Below are 23395 nucleotides of genomic sequence, written 5' to 3' on the forward strand. Positions count from 1 at the left end.
CACACTTTTGGCAGTGGAATTCATACTGCACAATAGTACCACTTGTCTTGATGATAGGCGGAAGGGTATAGTGCTTGTAGCAGGGTGTGTCGGCCGCTGACCACTGCTTAACCTGAAGCGCTGAAACAGGATGTTAGTATGAATGAAAACCGGCCTTGGGCAGATGACGCACCGAGCCACGGCCTCTGCATCCTCGGTATCTAGTTCCTCGTGGCGCTTTTTCAGTGCGGCAATGAATGCAGCATCCTTTTTCTCCGGCCCCGACAAGGCAGTCTTGAGTTTCTTTGCGGCCGGCTCAGGCTGCGGCTCTGGACTGGAAGTCCGAGATGGAGTTGTAGGTGACGTGTCGGTTGTTTTTCGCTTCGGCGGCATGAGAAGAGAGATATGAGATAGTTGGTGGGGGGGTCAAGGCCAGGCCGCCTTTTATACGCTTGCCCAAGTGGCTTTGTAGGTTAGCGCTTGGACTACATGGCCGTTCAGGACGACAATGCGATCAGTGACAATGGTCACAACTCTCTAAAAGTAATATTACGAATAATTCAAGTCAGTACAGGTATACCTGCAGGTACCTGCCATAGTATAATACCTAAACCTTCAGTTCCTACCATCCGTAGGGGAGCAGGTATCTCCATCCGCAGGTGGCATTACCTGCGGATGCGGATGATGGGTACCTGTCAAATCAGCCGCAGGTATGACCACTCGTGCGGCGCTTTATCGCGCACTCGAAGGTGTTTCCGTTTCCGGCCCTGGTTCTGAACTTCTTCGCGACATCCGTGATGCCCTCTCCGGTGAGCCAGACTTGGAGGAGCCCGTCGCACTAGCGGCCCGGCAACTCCTAAAGGTCCAAGGTCAAGCTCGAGGCCCCCGCTCCTCACGTTCTGACGAGTGGGCCGTCTCCGGCGGTCTTCTCCATTTCCGAGGAAAGATCGTCGTACCAAAGGACAAGGACCTCCGGAGACGCATCATCGAGCTCTGCCATGACACCCGAGTCACCGGATATGCAGGTCGTTTCAAGACCTTGGAGTTGGTCTCCCGGAACTACTGGTGGCCTCAGATGTCTCGCCATATCAGCCGGTATGTTGCGACCTGTGACTTGTGCTGTCGCACCAAGGCACTCCGGAGACTGCCCCACGGAGAGCTGCACCCCACGGAAACGCCCCCGGAACGCTGGCATACCGTCTCCGTCGACTTCATCGTAGAGCTTCCCGAAGCCCATGGGTACGACGCGATCATGGTCGTCGTTGACACCCTCAGAAAGCGTGCCCACTTCTCGGAGTGTCATATGACGGTTGATGCAGTAGGGGCAGCCCGCCTCTACTACCGGAATGTCTGGCGGCACCATGGGACTCCGGAGAAGTACGTCTCCGACCGCGGCTCGCAGTTCATCGCGGACTTCACCCGAGAACTTTGGCGTCTAATCGGCATCAAGCCCGCCACGTCTACCGCGTACCACCCGCAGACAGACGGTCAGACAGAGCGCGTCAACCAGGAGTTGGAGCAGTACTTGCGGATCTTCACCAACTATCAGCAGGACGACTGGGATGAGCTGATTCCGGCCGCGGAGTTCGCCTACAACAACCATGTTCACTCCTCCACGCAGCAGGTCCCCTTCATGACGGACACGGGATGGCTCCCGCGCATGGGCTTCGAACCCGGAGTCCGTTCCGCCATGGAGTCGGTGAACGAGTTCCGCGACCGGATCGCCACCGGTGTTGCTGAAGCCAAAGCCGCGCTCACTAAGGCCAAAGAGGAGTACAAGCGCTACTATGACCGGAGACGCACTCCGTCTCCGGGAGACGCACTCCGTCTCCGGAGTTTAAGGTTGGCGACCATGTTCGGCTGGATGCCTCTGACATCAGGACGACTCGTCCCTCGGAAAAGTTCTCCCATCGCCGCCTCGGACCGTTCAAGATAGTCCTCCCTCCGCGCTACTTGAAGCTCCACCCGGTCTTCCCCATCGTCAAGCTCGAGCTCACCCAGGACGACCCCTTCGACGGACACCCCGGCTACGACCAGCCCCCTCCGGACCTCGAGGACGGAGTCCCGGAGTGGGAAGTAGAGGAAATCTTGGACGCAAGGGTGAGGTATAAACGGCTGAACTACTTCGTCAGATGGAAAGGCTACGACGCATCACACGACCAGTGGGTCCGCTTCGACCGCGTCTTCGCCCCGGAGAAAATTGCGGAGTTCTATCGTAAGTACCCTGGCAAGCCACGACACATCGCCTCCGCGACCTTCGACTCGATTCCATTCCGGTCTATGCGTCGGGACGCTGCATTCAAAGGGGGGGGTGATGTCAGGGGAACCTCCCTTTCGGCCCGGAGACGCGTCCGATTCCGGTCCGATTCCGGTTCCAACTCCGGTCCGGCCCTCCATCTCGCCCGTACAATCACCAATCCGTCAACGCCCTCCCGATGGTCGCCCTGGGACCTCGCCTGCGATGCTGCTCAAGCCTTCTGTGCCCGACAGCGGCAGCTACGGACAAGCAGTATATAGTCAGCTCCCTAGCAGGCGGACCCTTAGAGTTTCTTCTCTTTGGATCCTCCCCTGCTAGGTCAGCTTCATTTGTATTCGCTTACCAATGTTCACGCTTTGGATCCTCTCCTGCTAGGACCTTGATCTCAGGCCTCCGGGGTTGCCCTTACATTATCCGACATACCTGGGCAACTCAAGGTCCCGACTTCACAGAATATCTTCGCACTCTCCCCCCACCAACTCAGGTCTACCTTCATACTCTATTCATGTTGCTCGTACCATCACCAGCATGGGTACCACAGCCGTGTTTTGTCCTCCCTGGGGGTTTCGAGCCAGTTTACAATCTTTTTGTTCACTGGTTCTGTCAATGGGATGGCTTAGGGATATATCTGGGCCCACCTTTTCAAGATCGACGTTTTTTCCCGCTCACGCAAGATCAAATCGACGGCATTGTTCCATTAGATGGTTGGGGATACATTCCACAACATGCAGGACACTTTTTCTAGGGCTTGGTACAACAAGAGGGGAGTTCTGTTGACGGCCGAGGGCAGCCTTGTTTTGGAGGGGGGCACCTGCAGTCGCTGGGCTGCACAGTAGATTAGTGATGCCGTAGTCATGTGACCCAAGCCAGCTTTACCGAAACTTCCCACCGAGAGTGCTGCGAGCCTCTTGCCACTTGGGCATCTCCAACGGCTCATTAGCAGAGTTGTTTGTGTCCAAGTCCGATGAAGAGTTGCTCTGAGAAGAGCCTCAGTATCAAGCGGCTCAGAAGGATGAGGAACACACCTGGGAATCAATGTCGATAGCATCTTCCATGGTGCCAGCTTGCACTTGCGATTTCTTTGCCACTACCTTGAGTCCATGGTCAACGAGGGATGAGTATTGGGACATACAGATGTGCTCAGCTTCGACTTCTCCCCCTTGCCCCTTTCCTTCGCTGTGGACTTCATTTTGTCCATTGAAGACGCTTTTTTCCGTGGTTTATTCTGGGTATATAGTGAGATACTGCAATACTAGTAATATGGACAGTGACAACTCACCTTTGCCTCCCTTTCAGTTGTCTTGGCAGGAACCCCCGTCTTCATTTCTGTGACTTTGACGCTAGTATCATGTTAGGATGGACAAGCAGAAACGGAAAGGAACATGGACGAACACCTCTGAAATCAAGTCCAGCAGCTGTGTGGCTCAAAGCTGCACAAGGATCTTCTCATTCTCCTCTACTCAATTTGCATAATGCCGTATGAAGTCATAGGCAACGATGGGCGAGCCGTTATGCCGCCTCGGCGAGGTCGTCCGGACTATCACGCCTTGGTGTTCTTTTTGCGTGCAGACAGGCCGTCTTTGCACTGTCTGGGGTCAATCCGGCGACCTTGCCCTTAAGCTCCCGGCAACGTTTGGCGTGCGTGCAATTGGTGCAGCCGTTCTCACTGTCGTTGTAATTTGTGGGGCCCGCTCGCGACGGCTTACGAGGCAAGGGATTTGCGCGGGTCTCCGTGGTGTTTCGAGTTTTAGGAGTGCACGGACGAAGAAAACGTGTATGTATTGTTGGAGATGGACTCGCGTTTTGCGGACCTACAGGCGGTGTCGGAGAATTTCCTCTACTGCCGCTCCTGTTTCCATTTTCTTCCCCGCTCCAATACTCTGCAGGCATGGAATCGGGACCTGGGGCGCTCCACGCGCCCGAACGTCCGGAAGCGGCATGCAGGTCGCTCACCGTCCCTGCGGCGTCCTCGGGCCGCATCATGGGACCCTCAAACAAGGCCCGTGCGCTGTCATTCTCGTTCACCACTTCGGCGCCGTTTGACTTCCCCGGTGCGCCACTGAGTACCTTCCCCTCGTGAGCCATTCCCCGTGGCTTCGCCTCCCTTGCCTCACCCCCCCGCGCATTCCCTTCCTACCAGGCCACATAGGGATGCAGGCCGTCTGGAGGCGGGGACCAGCTCGAGTTGGGCCGGGCTTCTGGCAATGGGAGACGTGCTGTTTTGACCCGAAAACTATCCAGACGTGCTGCTCTGGTTCGGCGAACTGTCGCCTGCCCGGGCCGCTGCCTCCTCGCTCCCGTCCCTAGCTGCAGAATGGACGATCGTACATCCCTTGCGGGCCAGGCGCTACTCCTAACCTCCTAGGACTCCTCCCCAGTCCCCTGGTGTCGAGTTGGGCTTGGCAACGGCTCGACGCATCATTCTCGTGTTGTGGTGAGAGTCAAGGAAAGATGTTTTTTGACAGCTTCTGTCATCAGCTGACAGTGTGTCCGTGACGGCTGTAGGGCTCGGCACCGTATCCGTAGCCATACGGCATATGGACGTACGTACGGACGAAATGTCCGTACCGTGGAGCTCCGACAGTGGACCGTATGCTCCGTATCGTATCCGTACGTGCGGGCCGATACGGTGATGGGATCACCGGGCCGCTGTTCCAACTCCCTGGCCACAGATTTGGCGAGCGACCGCATGGAAATCGTGGATCTCACCAATAACGCGGGCTTGGCATGGCCGAGGCCGTGATACGCGGCCGGTCTACCCAACGTAGACGTCCGTATCACGTACCGCACCGTACACCGTACCGTACCGTCAGGCCGGCCGGCCGCTTGTCCGTACCGCCGTAAGGTCCGAACTTGGCCCGTATCGTCCGTAAATACACCAAGAGGAGGCCTTGGGGGCCTTTGGGACGCGTCCAGCACGCGTCTGGCAAGTTGGGACGACGCCAGAGGGCGTCCGGAGCACAAAATACTGGCATAGCCGCATTGAGGCGCGTCCAGAACACCGCCAACCGCTGGTGGACCGAGCGGCCCAAGCTCGTAAGCTGATACGCGTAAGCAGGAGGGCGATATGCGTTAGAGGACGCGCTGTACACGCTGTGTGCACTGCGGGCACAGGCCAGATAGCGGCCTGCGCAGGCTGGAGGGCAGTGAGTAGGCAGTGCGCCTAGAGGTATATATTTGCAGCGTTTGTACACTAGAGGACAGAGAATACGAGTGCCCGGCTCTGCGCGGGTTTATTGTGGTTATCGCCGTTGTTATCTTTTGTCGCCGTTATCGCCGTCTCCGTTATCGCCGTTTCTGTTGAAGAAGTTCTGTCAGTTCGCCCCGTTGTTCCGAGTGCCCGCCCGCCGTCCCGCCTTCCCGCCCACTGTTGATCTTGGTCCCGCCCGTTGTTTCGCTTACCTAATCACTCCACCCTTATCGTTCCGAGCCGTTAAACGTGTTTTCTGGATTGCAGCAGCTATATACTTTAGCTGGAACCCCCGTACTTGCGCGCATCAGTTAACTACCCCACCCATTTCAAACTCCGACGTGATCCGCTTCTGATCCGGTCTGATCCGAGTGATCCGAGTGATCCGAGACTCGGCCCGTGTACTTTGGTGTTAGGCTCCCTGGTTTTGTGTTCTGTTGTGTTTTGTGTGCTGATTTAGTGTGTTGTGTTGGAGTTTGTTTGTGTTAGTGTGCTAGTTTTTCTTGCGTTTCAGCACTACAGTGTTGAAAGAACAGGAGAAAAGTTCAATGCTTATTCTGTAAAGTAGTACAGGATTTATACCCGTAAGTTCTACCAAAGTCTGACTGGGATGGGCTGAGTGATCCGCCCGGAGTTCGCTAGAGAAGCAATATTACAACACCATGTGATCGCGCCAGAGTTTCACATCAATATGCAAATGACTGTAATGCAAAAACCAGTTTATCAATTATTATCAGTGAAAAGTTCCACATTGAAGTAAATATGCTGCAAGCACAACACAGATATATGGATGACAACTTGAACTGTAACTCTCTACTGCCAGTGTGGTTTGAGTGTGATCCTGCCACTGCAGTCAAACCACGTATTATAGTGTAGCAACGACAACTCACTCTACTACTTCCGAGTCCTTCGCTTGCTTTGATCTTGGGGATAGGGCTGCTGGCCATGGGGAGTCGTCAAGCGTGTGCGCCGCGTCCGGTGATCCCCCGGGCCGGCCCCGGCGGGGTCCTGCGTAGAGTATACGGGTGGAGTTCCAGTGTGCTGTTGAGAACCGGGTCCTGGCATGCCAACGCCGTGGCCTTGCGAGGGAGGCGGCGCCACTGGCAGTGGTGGGATCCCATGCTGGGATTGTGAATTGGAGGGCCCGGCGGCCCCCGGACCGTGATTACGGTGTGTCGGTGGGGGAGCAGATCTGGCCCGGACCCCGCCGCCGGCAGGAGCTTGCGTGCCCGTGGCCCTTCGCGACCGAGTAAAACCTGAGGGTCCGGGACCGCGCGTTGACATTGACTCGATGCTTTGGCCCGGGCCCCGGCCGGCCGACGGGCCGTTCACGTTTGCGATGACTGGCAGCTCAGTGTCGGGACGGAAGCTGCATCGGACTTCGACAGGCTTAGGCCGGGATTTCTTCGCCAGCCCTGGGCTCCCGGGCCAGCCGTTCCGAGTCGGTGGATCCGTGGGGAAGGATAGGCACCACTTGCACGACTGTAACTCCTCTTCGGAGTACTTTTCCACCCCGTGACGCCGACGCTCTTTCTCCGCCGCCGTGAGCAGCTCGCACTAAGGGAACCACAAGTCAGTTGGCTGCCCGGGCCAGTACACGGTGGACTGGGATGTTGGCCGTACCTTGAAGTTAGGGCTCCCAACCGTCCCCGTCTATGGACGGGTCTACGGTGCCGTATTTACGGTACGGGACCCGTACCGTCGGCGGTGTTGGTCCCTTCCTGTACGGGACGGGTGACGGACGTGGGAAGCCCGGATACGGGCCGCCGGCGCCCGTCCCACCTTATTTAGGTAATTGGGACAAGATTGGGACCTATTTGAGCCAGTTAAACAAGTTTCGTAAGGAAATCCGCTGAATGGGGACAATAATCCGTGCTTACCAACTTTTTCCAGGTAAACCATTGACATATAACGGCCGTCTACGGTACGGGTTACGGCCATACGGTGCCGTACCGTATGAGATCCGCCGGCGCCACTTGACGGTACGGGGAAGGCCGTCCCGGTCTGGGCAACGGCCGTAATATTGGACGGCCGTCCCTGTATACGGGACGGTTGGGAGCCCTACTTGAAGTTTCTATCGAGGCACGGCCGGCATGGTTGGGGGGGATACTGCGCCGTTGGCCGTTCCCCTTGATAGTTCACGTTGCGCGTCTGCGAGTCGGAGTTGTGGGCCATGATAAGGACTCGGAGGAGCAGTGGAAGTCAAGAGATGATTTCCGGTAGCTTGTTTCTTCACGGCCTGTTCACTGCTTCTTATATAGTGCCAGAGTGTCGGGGCTGTGCCAGCAGCTTTTCTAATGGGGGCGCCCACGAGGCGAAAATTCCATGCGATACACTTGCACATTTGATTGATATCAGCCTCTGTGTAGGCCTCTGAGTCACCCAAGAGTCACCAGTATCCACTTATAGGTTGCTTACTAGTCGAGGAACATACTTACTAATAGTAAGCCCTGTCCACACGGCACACGTGGGCCTCTGACTCCCCTCCAGCTTGCAGTCAGTGAGTCATCACAAAATCGTTGACTCGCGACACCTGAGAAAGGAAATCAAAAGGAAATGGTGCAAGCCACGCGCTGCACCGCCACGTTACCCACGCTGATCGCGCTTGTCTTCGTACCACGACCACGACATCATCATGGATCCTTCGCCACATACTCAACCCGCCTCTGACAGCGACGACGAGATCACCGGGACGCCGGCGGAAACGCTGCAGCGAAGACCAGCGCAGCGCGAGTCGGTGGCGGGGAGTCTGCAAAATCGAAATGCGAGCGGGATATGGTGTGGGGCGGTGATTGGACGCGGGGAGCGGACGGAGGACGTGCTGCCCAACCCGCTGCCAATCGCCTCACCATCGCCATCGTCATCGCCAACACGGACGAATGGATGTGGGACACGTGTCCACGCGTCTGCTTACTGGGCAGGCGGACGATGGGTGGCGCCGCCGGAAGGAGTGAGCGCCGCTGTCATCCCGCTGGAGAGCACGTACTTCGACCCCGATGCGGCGCGGATGCTGGAGCTAGGAGGAGCAGCGGGGTGTGGGTGTGCGGCACGTGGTGTGGGCTGTGCAGTCTGGTGCGTGTGCTGTTGTTGTTGTCTGATTCAGGACTTCTGCTGATGAATACGAAGTGGGAATGCATTGGGTGCGCTGTTTACGCCATGCAGGACGCATACGGCGCGCGGTACCGGGGCGTTGCGCCGGCAACAGCATTATATTTTCCTGCCGGGCCACGTTAGCCCCGCCATTCAAGACGCGTTAACCCGGTGCGTGTTTATTATCTCTTTCTTGCTCTGGCGCCGACCTAGAATGCAGACCAGTCCCCACAACGACACACGCTACCGCAGACGCCACGCCCCGCCCACCCGCAGTCACACTGCCGCCGTCCACGACATTGCCCATTCGCAACGCAGGCCCATCGGTAGAATCAGGCGGGCCCTTCCCCACAATAGCGCCCGCGACGCTGGAGAGGTTCAGGGCGGCCGATGCGGAGGTCCGCCAAAGGCTGCAGGCAGAAACGGCCCGGGGAGATGTCGAGTGCGTGGCTTCATTTCTGCTTGCTCTCTCCAATACCTCGGCTCTTACTCTTCTCCATAAACACGGTTCAAGCCTTACTCATCGGATTGCAGTGCCACCCCCCCCGTACCAGACACGTTTATGGCGATGGAGAGTCCGTTCCGGGAGCTGTACCAGCGGCTGCGCGAACGGGCCGGTGACACAGACGCTGGAAACACCAATTCAAGCAATGAAGAGAACGGCGGGCAGGGCCGCGGCGCAACTGAGTGAGCCTTCTCCTATACATGCCCTGTTTTGCTGGGGCTGACCGAACTCCAGATCCACCACCAATCCCAACCAAGCCGGCAGCAATAACCGTGAACTTGAAGCTGATTCAGACGACGCCATCATGCGCCTCTTGGACGCAGAACCGATTCGGAGGGCGCTGGGGCCCGAGACGCACGCGGTGGGCCCCTTCGGCGACGCCGAGCTCCTCGCTGGTCCCGGACCGGGCGCTTGGGAAGCGGGCGCTGGCTGGCCCGAGCCGCCGCCGCCGCCGGGGATCCTCCCTCCGCTGGAGATGCTCGCGCCGCGGCCTCCGGTCATGGGCGCCGGGCCGGGGAATCCGGCGGCTGCGATAAGAGATTCACCCACAGCTGACCAACCGCTTCCTCAGGCGATAGAACCGCCGCCGACAGGCGCAACCGTGGCCGCGCCGACCGACGGCGTGGAGGAGATGATCGAGGTGCTGCGCATGGTGGCTGAGATGGGGACGCCGGTCGCGCCTCCCGCGCCTGCCCCGGCGGCGGACCGTGACCGTCGCGCTGCGTTGCGCCGACTGGCGGACGAGCAGGACCGGATGGACCGCGGGACGCCCGGGCCGGTGACAGGGGCGATGGATCGGGAGTGGGACGCGTTGCGTGTGCGGGCAGCCAGAGACCGCGTCGCGGCGGCCCGGCTGGAGGCTGCTGAAACGGATGGCGAGATTGCGCCGTGGTACAACCCAACGCCGGACTCGGAAGCCGGCCCGCGCAGTGCGAGTACGATGCCGCCGGAACGATCTGAAGCGCCGATGGGGCCAGTTCCTGCAGGGAGCCCGTGAGTGTCTTTTCGAAGCTTGATTGTGTGTTGAACGCGGGCAGATCGCCGCCGCCCCGGTTGCTAGTAGGGGCCCACGCGCGGAGGGCCCTGATGGCGCGCAGGCAGGCGGATGCAGGTGGTAGTGGCGAGGGGAGTGCGGTGCCTGCCCGAGACCCGGTCGCCCCCACGGTAACTACAACTACAACGGTCCCCGTCCGGCCAATCGCGTCCGGCCCGCCCACGCCGGCCGCGGGCGATGCTGTGGACAGACCCAACGAGTGAGTGCTTCCTTCTGCTCGATGCGCAGTGTGTGTTGAACGTGCGCAGAATGCCGGGGCCCCGGCTACTGACAGCGGCGCACGCGCGGAGGTCCAGGATGGCGGCGGTACCGGTACGGGCGGGCCAAACGGCCGCAGCGGTCCCTGCAACGGTCCCCGTCCAGCCAGTCGCGCCCGGCCCGCCCACACCGGGCGATGCTGTGGACAGGCCCTCCCACGGCGCAGGCGGGGACGGCTGCGGGTAGTGAAGGCCAGAGTGCAAGGCATGCGTCGCCCCCGTTCGAGCGCTAGCTGCATATGGATGAAGCGGGGTTTGTGTTTGTGTGCCCCATGTTGTCTGCTTTGAATATGCTGTGTATTGTTTATCGTCCTTGTAAATCTTTCACCTACCAAACACTCGCTTGATTGGTAACCTAGACATACTAATACTTACAAAGTAGGACAGAAACATTATGTGAGGCCACTTACATAGGAATTTTCAGTTCCACACACTGTGAGTCTGTGTCGCATTCTGGGCTTACTTCCGTTCATATAAAAAGCTTTCTACCTTTGTGGAAAAACAAAATGATTGCTTGAAAGTGTCAACTATTTCTTTTTAAGCAGCATAAGGAACTGCCAACCAAAGCATCGCTTTACTGATGCTATCAGGCTTTGGGTTGCAATTGGGCCATGTAAGGCTCTCCTAGTGTCTCACTGGCACACCGGGAACAGATCAGACAGATTGTGTCAGAGAAACCTCCACTTTGCAATCAGGTTGTCCATTCAGACAATGACACAGATCTGTCAACACCCTCCCAACAGTTGCCCAGGGACCTTGCCTGCAACACCGCCCACGCCTTCTGTGCCCAACAGCAGCAGCTACAGACAAGCAGTATATAGTCAGCTGCCTAGCAGGTGGACCCTTAGAGTCTCTTCTCCTTGGATCCTCCCCTGGGTTGTGTTCATGTTGTTGATGTTAGGAGTATACTGTAGTAATTTATTCAATTTGGTGCCCCAAAATGGTGTAACATCGGCGCCAAAATTAAATTTTCGGCGCTGCTTGTCGATGTGTGTGACAGTCGAAATTTTTCGGCCTATTTAGCGGCCCAGAGGGCTGCCAAATTTTTTTTGATGCCTTGATGGGCATTTGACATTCGGCATCTAGCTGTGGGCCTGTGACACGCCGAAATTCTTCGGCGCTGGAGGGCTGGTGTGACACGTGACTGCCGAATTAAATAAATTGCTACAGTACTTGGCTAGCAGAACTTCTGCTAGTTAAAAAAGAAAAAAAAAACCCTTAAAAAGGTTATGAAAAACTAAGAGAAACTAAGGCGGCTACCAGATATGGCTGCTGACTCAGTGGAGCGGTCACATGACATGCTTGACGAGTAAGGCTCGGCACCTTTCAAATAAGCTTTAACCACTACTAATGAGTGAATGCATTGTATTCTCAGTGCTATTGTGACTGGGGGTTTGAAGCAGTCAGTATCTGAATGTATAAGTCACCTACCTCATATTCCTTGAGTACTAGATATTTCATTTGCTATAACTGAATAGCAAATACAGGGATCATATCATATTATAGTGATCAACTACTATATTCAATTAATGGTACTCTTGAGAACCTTTCTAATAGCATATCAATGATGTATTCATCTTCAGTAGTTGTGGACATAGAGGCTCCTCATAATCAGTTGTACATCAGGTAGTGATTGAAACCGGGTGACAAAACCCCAGTCCATTTATAGCACCTATTTCTTGTATACACCAGCAAATTTGGGGAGAATTTCTTTGTTTTTGGTACATTGATTTGGGTTTTTTTTTTTTTTTGGCTGTATCATATGCGAACTCTTGTGCAGTTGATAATTGATCATCCCACAAGGCTCTGGTAAAGGTTGGACATGTGAATATCCAAAGCAGAAATAGGTGGCTGGTTATTCCTGAACTCCCACAGGGATCTTTAGATCAAATGTTATGCCACCTTGGCACTCAAATTAAGTAAAATACTTTGAAAATACTACAGTATTCTGTCTTTCTCTCATCAGGCTGTATAACAACATGTAAATGACAGAAAGACTCATGAAATTTCATTGTATTTAACATACCACTAAGTAGCTGTTTCTAATACTGGGAATAACATGTACTTTCAATCCACAGGGAACATCCATAATGGAGATCTGCAAATCTCTACTGCCACTATCCAAGGGATATCCATATAGGCTCGGGGTATATACATTTCAGGAAGTTGGTATATAGCTGTCAATGGCAACATGTTATGTGACTCTAGCTGAGGGCTAATAGCAGATAAGTTGTTCTTGAATATAGTGTATCTATAATCATCTGATAACACTGGTGGCACTGCAACATCCAGGACTACATTAGAAACAGCATCCAGTGCTAATTGTACTGATTTCATTGACTGGACACTTAAGTCTGAATGTCTATGGGCTCTAGTTAGCATACATAGTGAGCTGTAGGTTGCTAAATATACCTTCTCAAGAGGGCTAGCTGTCCACAAAGCTCAACATTTTGCTGCCATGTCCATCTAGAGTATCCTGCTACAATATAATGGAAGGCAAACTGTTTGCAGACACCAGAATGCCTTGAGTTTTCATCCCATAGCACTGGTGCCATATTAATAAGCTTCCAATGGAATATATCATCACTTGAAGTGACTTCTTCTGTAAGGAAACTTGTAAGAAAGGCTCTGCAAATAACAGCTTCTGCTTCCTCTATGCTATATCACATTAAGACTGAGTGAAAGCTTCAAAGATTAATGAAGGCTTACCTTAGATCCTTATGAAGAGGTGTTGACACTGTTGAGCCATAACTTTTTTGCTTTGATTCCCCAGATATTGCACTATACAAGTGCTCAAATGACCATCTCTCTAACAACAGATGAACCAGCTGTTGGGAGATATTATCATGGATGATTTGCAGAGTAGGCAGGTTATTTGTCTGAACACCTGAACCAGCATGCATACAGCAGAGATGTGCCATGATCCAGATGCTCTGTTTATATGTTGTCCTGCAAATCAATTAGAAAAAAAAGAACAGAGAATATTTAGAAACATGGCATTACAATGAAACTGAGAGTAGTGAAAGCAATATCCTCCATGATACTGCTATGAAGCTACTCGGAAGGACATGCCCCTGGTTACACAGCATCTCCAGAAATTTCAATGCATCTGATTGTACTTGCTGGTCTGATGAACTTAAGGAATATTGCCAGATCATAAGGTTTGCTGGGTTTGTCAGTGATTGGATGAATGCTGCAGCTATACAGTCCTTTGGAAGGCTATCTTCATAGATGCATAATGTTACAACAAGTTTGAATGTTGGTACTTGCACTTTTGGTATGGAGGAGTCCAGCAGCATTTGCCATATCATCTTGTTTGCAGGCATGTTGAGTGATTGAATGAGTGGTGCTGTGGCAGCTGCATCTTCTGGGTATTTGAATCTGAAATGAAGGTCCTGTAAAATCATCTGTTTTGTAGCAGCAGCAACATTAGATGAACTATAAATAATCAACAATTGTCTGAGTCTTATTGAAGAGTTAGAGGCTGACCCAAGATAGCTGAGATACTGATCCAGGACCAGTGGGGACAATAGTTTCCCTCGATTTGTTGTAATGAGTTTATATGCCTCACGGCCATACATGAAGCGTATGAGAGGTTTTGCTGCAGTATGTAGGTTGATTGTGGGGCCTGTGTTACTTGAGTTGGACCAGCTGCTGTGGATGCTGGGAACTGTGGTTATCCGGGAAAGTGAGGCCATGGCGGGAAGTTTCCACAGCAGCTCACTCGGACTGCTCGCTATTTATCTCACAGCACTCCGGCACTGATGATCAATGCCGCAGGAAGTCCTCGCACAATGTTGGCAGATATCTAGGGCTGTAGACCGTACCGTATACGGCTACGGCCGTGTACGGTACGGCGGCTTACGGGTCCGGGACGGAGACAAGCCGTACCGTAAGACCTCCCGCAGGAGGCGCTTACGGTACGGTACGGCGCCGTCCAGCCGTAATACGGCTACGGGGACGGCTTCGTAGTCACAGGATGTGACCCAGGCCCAAGCCCAACTACGAGTGACCGGGCCGCGCCGGGCGATGATGCCAAGCACATCCCCACGGTGTTGTGCGGCTCATGGGGATGCGCTGGATGACTGGCGGCTGCTAAAGACCCTGACAAGGGGTCGCCGGAGACCGACCGGGGGCCCGATACCTTGCGGATCGGCCCTATTTCGGATCAGTATCCATGCTAGCTGAGCCTAAGCCGTATACGGCGACCGTCACCGTATACGGGACGGTCATTACGGCGTCACGGCCGTCCCGTCGCCGTACCGTACACTCGGGCACCAAGGTGCCATACGGTACGGCTACGGCGCCGTATTACGGCGTGCCGTACGCCGTAATATACGGCGACGGCCTACAGCCCTACAGATATCAGTGAATGTGGAGCAGCTTCTGACATTGTTGTTGATATGTCTTAACAGCACTTGCGCTGCTCACCCCATCGATCTCACACGCTCAGAAGATGCCCCTGCATCGCAATGAGCACGAGTTCACATTTTCGATCAAGCTTTCGGGCCTTGTCGCCGAGCCACGTGTTGCACCGCCACGTTCCCCACGCCGAGCTCCCTTGTCTCCGTACCACGACATACGACATCATGGACCCTTCCCCATCTGCGCAACCCGCCTCCGAGAGGTAGTGGTCCCGCTGGACGGCACGTATTTCACCCCAGATGCGGCGCGGATGTTGGAATTGGCAAGAGCCGCGGGGTGTGGATGTGCAGCTTATGGTGTCGGGTGTGCAGTTTGGTGCGTCAATTGTCTTGTCTGCGATGATTGTTGGCTGATAACGGTGTAGTGGAAATGCGCTGGGGGCGCTGTTCACACCGTGCAGAACTCATACGGCGCGCAGCAGCGGGTCATTGCGCCGCCAACAGCATTATGTCTTCCTTCCCGGCCATGTCAGTCCCGCCATTCATGATGCACGGTTCGTGGCCCTCTTCTTTCTTCTTTATACCGTTAATTGGGCTGCAGAGCCCAGACACAAGCACCCACAACGACACCCACTAACGCAGACGCCACGCCGCGCCCACCCGCAGTCACACTTCCGCCGTTGCCCATTCGCACTTCAGGGTCATCGGTAGAATCAGGCAGGGGGGCCTTCCCTACTAGCAATAGCGCCCGCGACGCTGGAGAGGTTCGCTGCAGCCGATGCGGGGGTCCGCGAAAGACTGCAGGCAGAAACGGCCCGGGGAGATGTCGAGTGCGTGGCTTCTCTTCTGCTTGTTGTTCGTCTCTACAGTCCCCCGTTTCTTGTCCAATGTCTCTTACCCTTCTTCCTTTTCACCTGGCCCCCTCTTCCCCATACGCGAATTTAAGCTCACCCATCCGATGACAGTGACGCCCCGCCCGTACCAGACACGTTTGTCGTGATGGAGAGTCCGTTCCGGGAGATGTACCAACGGCGCCGCGCGGTGAGCCTACGGGCCGGCGACGCAGACAGCGGGAACACAAATTTGAGCGACGGAGAAAACCGCAACGCCGCGCAGGGCGCGTCGTAAGTGCTCCCATTGTCGAACTCGAACGGGGGCTGACTGCCAAACGACAGACCCACCACCGATGCCAACCAATTCAACAATGACGTTGACGCCGATTCAGATGATGTCGTCATGCGCGTCTTGGACGCAGAAAGAATGCGTCGGGGGCTGGGTCCGGAGCCCCGGCTTGAATCGGGTGCTCCGCACCGGATCCGGGCCGGACGTCTGGCAAGCGGGCGTTGGCTGGTCCGAGCCGCCCCCGCCCTCGCCGCCGGGATCCTCCCCCCGCTGGAGATCGTCGCGCCTCCGGTCATCGGCGCCGGCCCGGGGCCGGGGCCGGGGAGTACGGCGGTGGCTGCGGGCGTAACCACCACGGCTGACCAGCCGCGCGCTGGGGGGATAGAAGCGACGAACGACGGCGAGGCGGAGATGATCGAGGTCCTGCGCATGGTGGCAGAGATGGGGACACCGGTCCCACTGCCCGTCGCCGCCCCTGGCGCTGACCGGCGTGCCGCGATGCACCGACTCGCGGCCGAGCAGGGCCGGATGGACCGCGGGACGCCCGGGCCGGTGACAGGGGCGATGGGGGACGGGGGGTGGGGTGCGGGCGGCCAGAGACCGCGTCGTGGCGGCCCGGCGGGAGGCTGCTGAAACGGATGGCGAGATTGCGCCGTGACACACCCCGCCGGGGCCGCCGCCGGACGCCGGCCCGAACACCGCCGCCGGAACGGTCCGAGGCGCCGATGTGGCCGCCTTCTCCAGTTCCTGCAAGGAGCCCGTGAGTGTCTCCTTCTAGAAGCTTGATTGTGTGTTGACCGCGGGCAGAACGCCGCCGCCCCGGTTGCTCGTCGGGGCCCACGCGCGGAGGGCCTTGATGGCGCGGGAGCGCGATCAGCGTGGGTAACGTGGCGGTGCACCACGTCGCCGCTTCGTTCTTGACTCGACACCACCAACCAGGTGGACTCCTTTGCATCGACAACGTGGCCGCCCTCCCGCGATGCACCCCGTCACGGTGCCAGTGGATACAGTTCTCTGCACAGAACTACGAAGCCTGCTCAGCCTTCTGTCAAGGTCCCACGGAGATCGCACTCAATGCTCTAACTCACTACCTCCCACGCTTCAAATTCCGACGCGCTCCTCAGCCTCTTCAACTGTACAGTACTTCTCCTCCGCGTCATCACTTCTGACCTCACACGGACAACACGGCGGTCTAGTAGAACGCGAATGATGAAATCGCGGTGTTTCATGTTTCGAAGGATAATGCTAGTGTCGATTCTCCTCTTGATTGCGGAAACAATACTTATGGCAACATCAGTGGGGCATACAAGTGGCACTTGTGGAATGCCGTATCCCGATGCCCGTACGGCGCCGACCTTCTATGGACAAACGCACTGCCACCCCGCTCACCCCGGCCCAGGCATTTGGCCTCGGCCGGATGAATTCAATCGCATCAAGCACGTTTAACGAGCAACTACGCGTATAAAAAACCAGGTCCACAGCAGGCAGTCCTCAGTTCGTTGTTCCCTCAACCCACTCACTCCTTCACCTTCTCGCCGCCAGGCCGGCTTTTCTTTTTTTTTTCTTTTTTCTTGATTCTCATCCCCTTGCGCTGGCTCGCATTTCAATTCTTTTCTTCGCACCAACGCTCAGTCCGCTAAACCACTGAGTCAGCATCCGCCTCTACGACTACTAGTCCGCCGCGACTTTCCAATGCGCTTCCCGACCAGCCTCTTGCTTGCGCTCCTTCTGGCGCTGCCTGTGTTTGGCACCCTCGACCCGCCCGCCGCCCCCCGCACTGGCAGCGGACGACGCCGAGCTGATGGTGCGCCGCGGTCCTGCTACTGATGTGTTGTCTCTCATGATCTCGCACATGTTTCATAGGCACTCGAAGCCCGTGCGGCGCGCAGGGCAGCCAAGCCTCCGGTGAGTAATGCATCTCGTGTCTGTGGGCGATGCCAGCTGACCTGGGCATTGACGTGCTGCTTGCTTGCCAAAATGACAAACAAGGACTAAGTGTGCAAGTGCCTTCAGAGCTAACAAACTCCTCAGGAAACTCAACACCAAGAACTCAAGAACTCAAAAGAGAACTCAAACTCAGAAGGGAAAGACTGGGAGGGGAAGCACTGGGGAGGATGATGATAACTACTAACTATGAACAAGCTTTTATAGACTAGATAAATAAGGGTTAAATGAAATAGAAACTAAAATCAAATGGAAAATGAGCACCAAAGTCAGGAAAGATAGGGAATGGAAACTAAGGTAGGAAATGGAAACTAAAATAGGAAAATGGCAACTAGAAAAGGAAGTGGAAACTAAAATAGGAAATCAAACTGTGTGACAAGGTGTGACTTGTGACGAGCCAGGCTCGTCATCTCCTCTCAACTCAAAAAGTGACTGTCCCCAGTCACTCACTGGAAAGAGAACACTAACAACTTGAAGGAATAAATCAGAAAAGTAAAAAGTGAAACAGAAATGGGGGAGAGTGTCAATAGACTTCATCAAGTCTGGCAACTTTCCAAAAAGGAAGTCCTAAGGCAACTACACCACTGCCTGACCAGGCAAACATGGGCCTGCGAATCAGGGCAACAGCGGAAATGTAGTTCAGAAGGTTGATCCGGATCAGAAGCGGTCGCCAAGCGGTCAAAAGTGTAGGAGGCGGTGGTGGCGGGAGCAATTCAGCAGCGTAAAACAGCGTCTCGGGGTTGTGGCAGCGCAGCAGGCAACAATATCGCGGGTGGGTTCTCAGCTCAAAGTTTCAACAGCAGGTTTAGCAGCATGGGTAATTTGTGCATCGCAGGGGTAAGCAGCTCGGGGTTCAAATGTATGCAGGTCACAGCACAGGGTGGTCTCAATTCAACTAGAAGTTCGCAGTTCGCATCGCGGGAAAAGTTCATTCTATAGGGTCACGGTGGTGGGAGTAGCGGCAGCATGTATGGCTGAGTCGGTTGCTGTGGCATCGCTTGTCGCCGGGCGCGGCTCGGGGATGGTGGTTGGAAGCAGCGGCAATGCGTCTGCTTGCCGGCTTCGGCCGCGTTCGGGCAACGGGCCGGCGTTTGCGCTTCGGCGTCACGCATCGGTCACATCTCTTCATTTTGCTTTCAACCTTCATCATCGCCGCCAGCAAGAACGAATTATAGCGGCAAATAACGAGGAACAATGGTAGGAAGGCTCTGGGAGTTGGCAAAGGGCTAGACTGCGGGCTGCAGAGGGGTCGGGAGGGCAGGAATGGGCGGAGATGCGAGCGGGGTTTTTTGCGAGCGAGTCGCTGCTGGTGAGTGCTTGTGCACGTGCGGCGGCTATTCTGACCTGTTGTGGGTACAGATGGTTTCTCTGGATGGCTGGGTCGGCAATACAAACGTGGCGGCGCAATACAAGGGCAGCAGCGGGCGGCCCAGAGCAATAGGAAGCGCAACAACGGCCACAGAGGACCGGAGATGAAGGATGGGGGGTTTTCGAACGATGGTTGAGGCTGGTGAGTGCTCGTCGCACGTGCAATGGCTGTAATGACTCGTTTTCAGTCCAGGATAGCTCTCTGAAGGGCTAGGATGGCAACGCGACTGGGGCGGCAGCTTTATGGGTGGAAACGCGAACCGGGCAGCCAGGGCAGCACAGACAAGTGCTCGTCGCACGCGTCGAGCTGGAACGACTTGCCGTGGGTGTAGTGGACTCGTATGGATGGTCGGGACGTGGCTGGGATAAAAACGCGAGTGTGGCGCCGGTGGAGGAGCAATACAACAGTCGGAGGACGGCAACGGGCAGCGCTGAGGAGTAGAAAGGGCAAGCACTGGCGCAGCAAGGTGGGGATGGAGCACAAAGGGTTCTCAAACCGAAATAGACGTTGGTGAGTGCTCGTTGCACGTATAAGCGCTGTAACGACGCGTCGTCGGTGCAGGATGGCTCTCTGGGTGGCTAGGATAACAACACGACTGTGGCGGCGGCGTTCCGGGTTGAAACGCTGAACTGGGAAGCCCTTGCGGCGCAGACAAGTACTCGTCCGACGCGTAGCGGCTGGACCGACTTGTCGTGGGTGTAGTGGACGCAACTTGAGCGCCGCAGCTGACTTTATGACTAGAGGCGCGAGTTTTGGGACGCAAACGGCAGCCGGATTAATCAAGACTAGCAGGCCGGCTCAAATATCACAACAGGACTGGGCAGAAACGGGCGGTCAGATGCCTGAGGGCAAGCACGGACGACGGCGGGACGGGGTCTTGAACCCGTAGGGATGGCGGGAATGCGGCGCAGGCCGCGTAGCGGCGAGTTTACGGTTGTATGTGCAGGTCTGGGGCACAAACTGGTGGACGGGGTAACGTCGCGCGGCGTGTGCGGCGACAGCCAGGGGATGGTATGCTAAGGGAGGATGCGGGGATCGGAAACAGCTACCGCGGCGTGGTGAAACGACCAAGGTGTGTCGTCGTCAAGTGGGCGCAGAACACTTTATTTCAGGGCCAGGCTTGTCTCAGGAGCGCAAAACGGGGTCGCTCCGGAGAGACAGGCGCGGGACGACGAAAACAGCAGCTGGACAGTATCGGGGGCGCGAGAGCGTGCCGGACGCCGAGACGGAGATTGTGTCAGGGAGTAGTAAAATGCGGGGGTCGGGCTGAAGCTCAGGAAAATGGCGGGTCGTTGTACAGCTCTGTAGTAGTTGGCGCAATTTACAGTTTGGAGGCTTGGTTGGTGCGGTAAAGTGTAAGGAGTTTCGGAAGCTGTTTTGAAGACCCTCGCGGTGGGCTCCAAAATGACGTGCTGCTTGCTTGCCAAAATGACAAACAAGGACTAAGTGTGCAAGTGCCTTCAGAGCTAACAAACTCCTCAGGAAACTCAACACCAAGAACTCAAGAACTCAAAAGAGAACTCAAACTCAGAAGGGAAAGACTGGGAGGGGAAGCACTGGGGAGGATGATGATAACTACTAACTATGAACAAGCTTTTATAGACTAGATAAATAAGGGTTAAATGAAATAGAAACTAAAATCAAATGGAAAATGAGCAACAAAGTCAGGAAAGATAGGGAATGGAAACTAAGGTAGGAAATGGAAACTAAAATAGGAAAATGGCAACTAGAAAAGGAAGTGGAAACTAAAATAGGAAATCAAACTGTGTGACAAGGTGTGACTTGGGACGAGCCAGGCTCGTCAGCATTGGCATGAAGGCCCCGGCAGTGCCAGTGGCCCCCAAGAAGGGACCGGCGAAACCACCGAAGACGCCCGACGAAGCCCCCTCCAAAGACCACCATGAAAGCCCCTGCAAAGACGCCCGACGAAGCCTCCGCCAAAGACCACTACGAAAGCCCCTGCAAAGACGCCGACGAAGCCTCCGCCAAAGACGACGACAAAGGCCCCTGCAAAGACGCCAACGAAGCCTCCCCAAAAACCACCACAAAGGCCCCCGCAAAAAGACACCGACGAAACCTCCCCAAAAAACCACTGCGAAAGGTCCGGTGAAGGGAACAACAACGAAGGCTCCTGCGAAGACGCCCGTAAAGCCGCCCACTAAGCCGACGTCAAAGGGAAGCCCCTCGGCAGCCGCTTCCGCTAAACCAGCCAGCAGTGCCGTCGCCACGAAGGCATGCTCCCAGGCGCAGATTACCAAGGAGTTGGAAGCGCGCTACGCTGAATTCGCGCCAAACCGACACGAGGCGCGCGCAGGCGTATCGCACCCGAGTGCACGGGGCCAAATCACGCTGTTCCACGGCACGGACGCGGCCAACGGCGACAAGCTGGCCGGGCGGGGTCAGCTTGAAGAACACCGCGGCGATCGGGGACTTCAACCACAAGCCCGAGGTGGCCGGCGGCTTCTATCTCACCGACAGTCTCATCGCGGTGGCGCAATTCGCGTGTTTTGGCATTCCGCGACAGTCGCCGGAGAAGGTGGACGTTTTCGGTACGTGGCTCCGATGAACATATCGCTCAGCGCTGACTCGGACGCGTGCGGTATAGAGTACACGTGGAACGGCGCCGGCGCCGGGGTATTTGAGTTCCCGGGCCAGACCAAGGACTGGACCGATGTGCGTGTCTTTGACTGATTCGGGGAGATACTGATGCACGACATGTGTTGCTAGTTTCAACTCTACAACAGCAATGCGAATACCGACAAGGTGAACGCTGGCAGTCCGCGCCAAGCCCGCCGAGATCTACCAGAACGTGATGATCTCCGGGCCGATGAACGGCGCCGTCGGTGCGTCTGTTCTTTTTTTCTGCTTGCCTGCCAGCCTGTCGCTCATATGCATATACACAGAGGCGCTGCTGACAAACGCCTTCCAGCAGTACGCGATTGTCGACCAGGCCGCGGCGACGGCGCGCCTCACGCTGGTCGCGCGCCACCGCGACATCGTCTGCAGGAACGTCCCCAAGGCCAACGGGCTGACATCCGCGCTGTACAGCAGGGGCCAGGCCGGGAACCCCAAGTTCCAGAAGCTGCTCACTGCGCTGCAGTCGCCGAAGCTTGTGTCGTCGAATGAGGGATGCACTATCGAATAAGTCGTGGATCTGGAGACAATCATCCAAAGTATAGAACGCATGTGCTAGGAATGAAATGTGAACAACATGCTAAGCAATTATTTGCTTTACAACTTGTTCCCCTGTGGCTTGTGCTCAGCACTTTGCTTACACTATGCTTCCTTCCCTCCTGGTGCTACATGTAAGAAAAACCAAATAGAAGCAAGTTACAAGCCTTTGGCATGCTAGACCATCGGGAAAAAAGTGGATCAATTGTAAGTGCTGTTAGATCAGATAATCATGATACAGCTTGTCAAGCACTTATAGAGTACAACAAGTGCTTATAGTGCACTCCTCAGACTTTTAGTGACTTAGCCCCTAAAAGCACTTTAGCTAGCTTATAATCTACTCCCAATCATTTTGGAGGGAATATAACTGCAATATCATTCTTTTAATATACTTATAATTGTCTAAATTGAATAAGTACATATTATTTACAAAGACTTGCAAGCCTACTGAAAAACTTGTGAGATGTCTGCAGATGATTGCATATTTTGATTTAAATTAAAGTGAAATATCATAGTTATCTGCAGCCTGGGCATCTCCAATGTCCTCCTCATCCTCAGGCCCTAAACAAGCTCACCAGAGTTAGAGTCAGAGTCAGACTCACTGGCCCACTCTGAGTCTCTGTCAGAACCAGACTGTGCAGCCAAATCCTCCTCCTCCTCTTCAATGTCTGAGTTGTCCAGCTCTGGTTCCAAGGGCTCATCCTGCCCCAGGACAGACCCCTCTGACTCAGTGTCAGTCAGAATCTCATTAACCTCACCAGCAGACCACTCCTCAATCTCCATTTCAGCAGCATCTGGCTCAGGGTCTGGAACCAAGACCACCTGTGTAGCCCAATACTCACTGTGTACTATCTACTCCACCCCAGCGGGGGTGTCGCAGATAAGCCATGCTGCTCTCAGCATTGCCATAGAACTGAATAAACCTTGGAAAGGGAACTGAATAAATCTGAGCAGTTCTTAGGTTTTCACCATTTTTCGCACCAAGTCCACATGACTAGCTATTATCACCTCACTCATAGTATAAATAATGTTGAATAGACTGCAAGGGGGGTTCAAGATCCTTATCAGGCACATGGGGTAGGGGGGAGGGGGG

The 23395-nt window shown here is 55.3% G+C and overlaps 2 protein-coding genes across 2 annotated transcripts; both read left to right on the forward strand.

Annotated features, from left to right (window-relative positions):
• Positions 1-8061: 8061 nt before the first annotated feature.
• On the forward strand, positions 8062-10519 carry MIND_01160300 (uncharacterized protein; the record flags this gene model as incomplete). Its single annotated transcript, XM_037368126.1, has 7 exons — positions 8062-8498; positions 8553-8687; positions 8737-8958; positions 9051-9203; positions 9256-10014; positions 10059-10274; positions 10324-10519. The coding sequence occupies 7 exons, from the start codon at positions 8062-8064 to the stop codon at positions 10517-10519; spliced, it is 2118 nt and encodes a 705-aa protein (XP_037215052.1).
• A 4269-nt stretch (positions 10520-14788) lies between these two features.
• MIND_01160400 (uncharacterized protein) lies at positions 14789-16451 on the forward strand (the record flags this gene model as incomplete). Its single annotated transcript, XM_037368127.1, has 6 exons — positions 14789-15072; positions 15122-15250; positions 15298-15460; positions 15501-15526; positions 15662-15820; positions 15872-16451. The coding sequence occupies 6 exons, from the start codon at positions 14789-14791 to the stop codon at positions 16449-16451; spliced, it is 1341 nt and encodes a 446-aa protein (XP_037215053.1).
• Between the last annotated feature and the right edge of the window lie 6944 nt (positions 16452-23395).

The sequence above is a fragment of the Mycena indigotica genome (genome assembly GCF_014461135.1).
Source record: "Mycena indigotica strain 171206Taipei chromosome Unknown Mind.scaff0011, whole genome shotgun sequence".
In the NCBI taxonomy this organism is placed as follows: Eukaryota; Fungi; Basidiomycota; class Agaricomycetes; order Agaricales; family Mycenaceae; genus Mycena; species Mycena indigotica.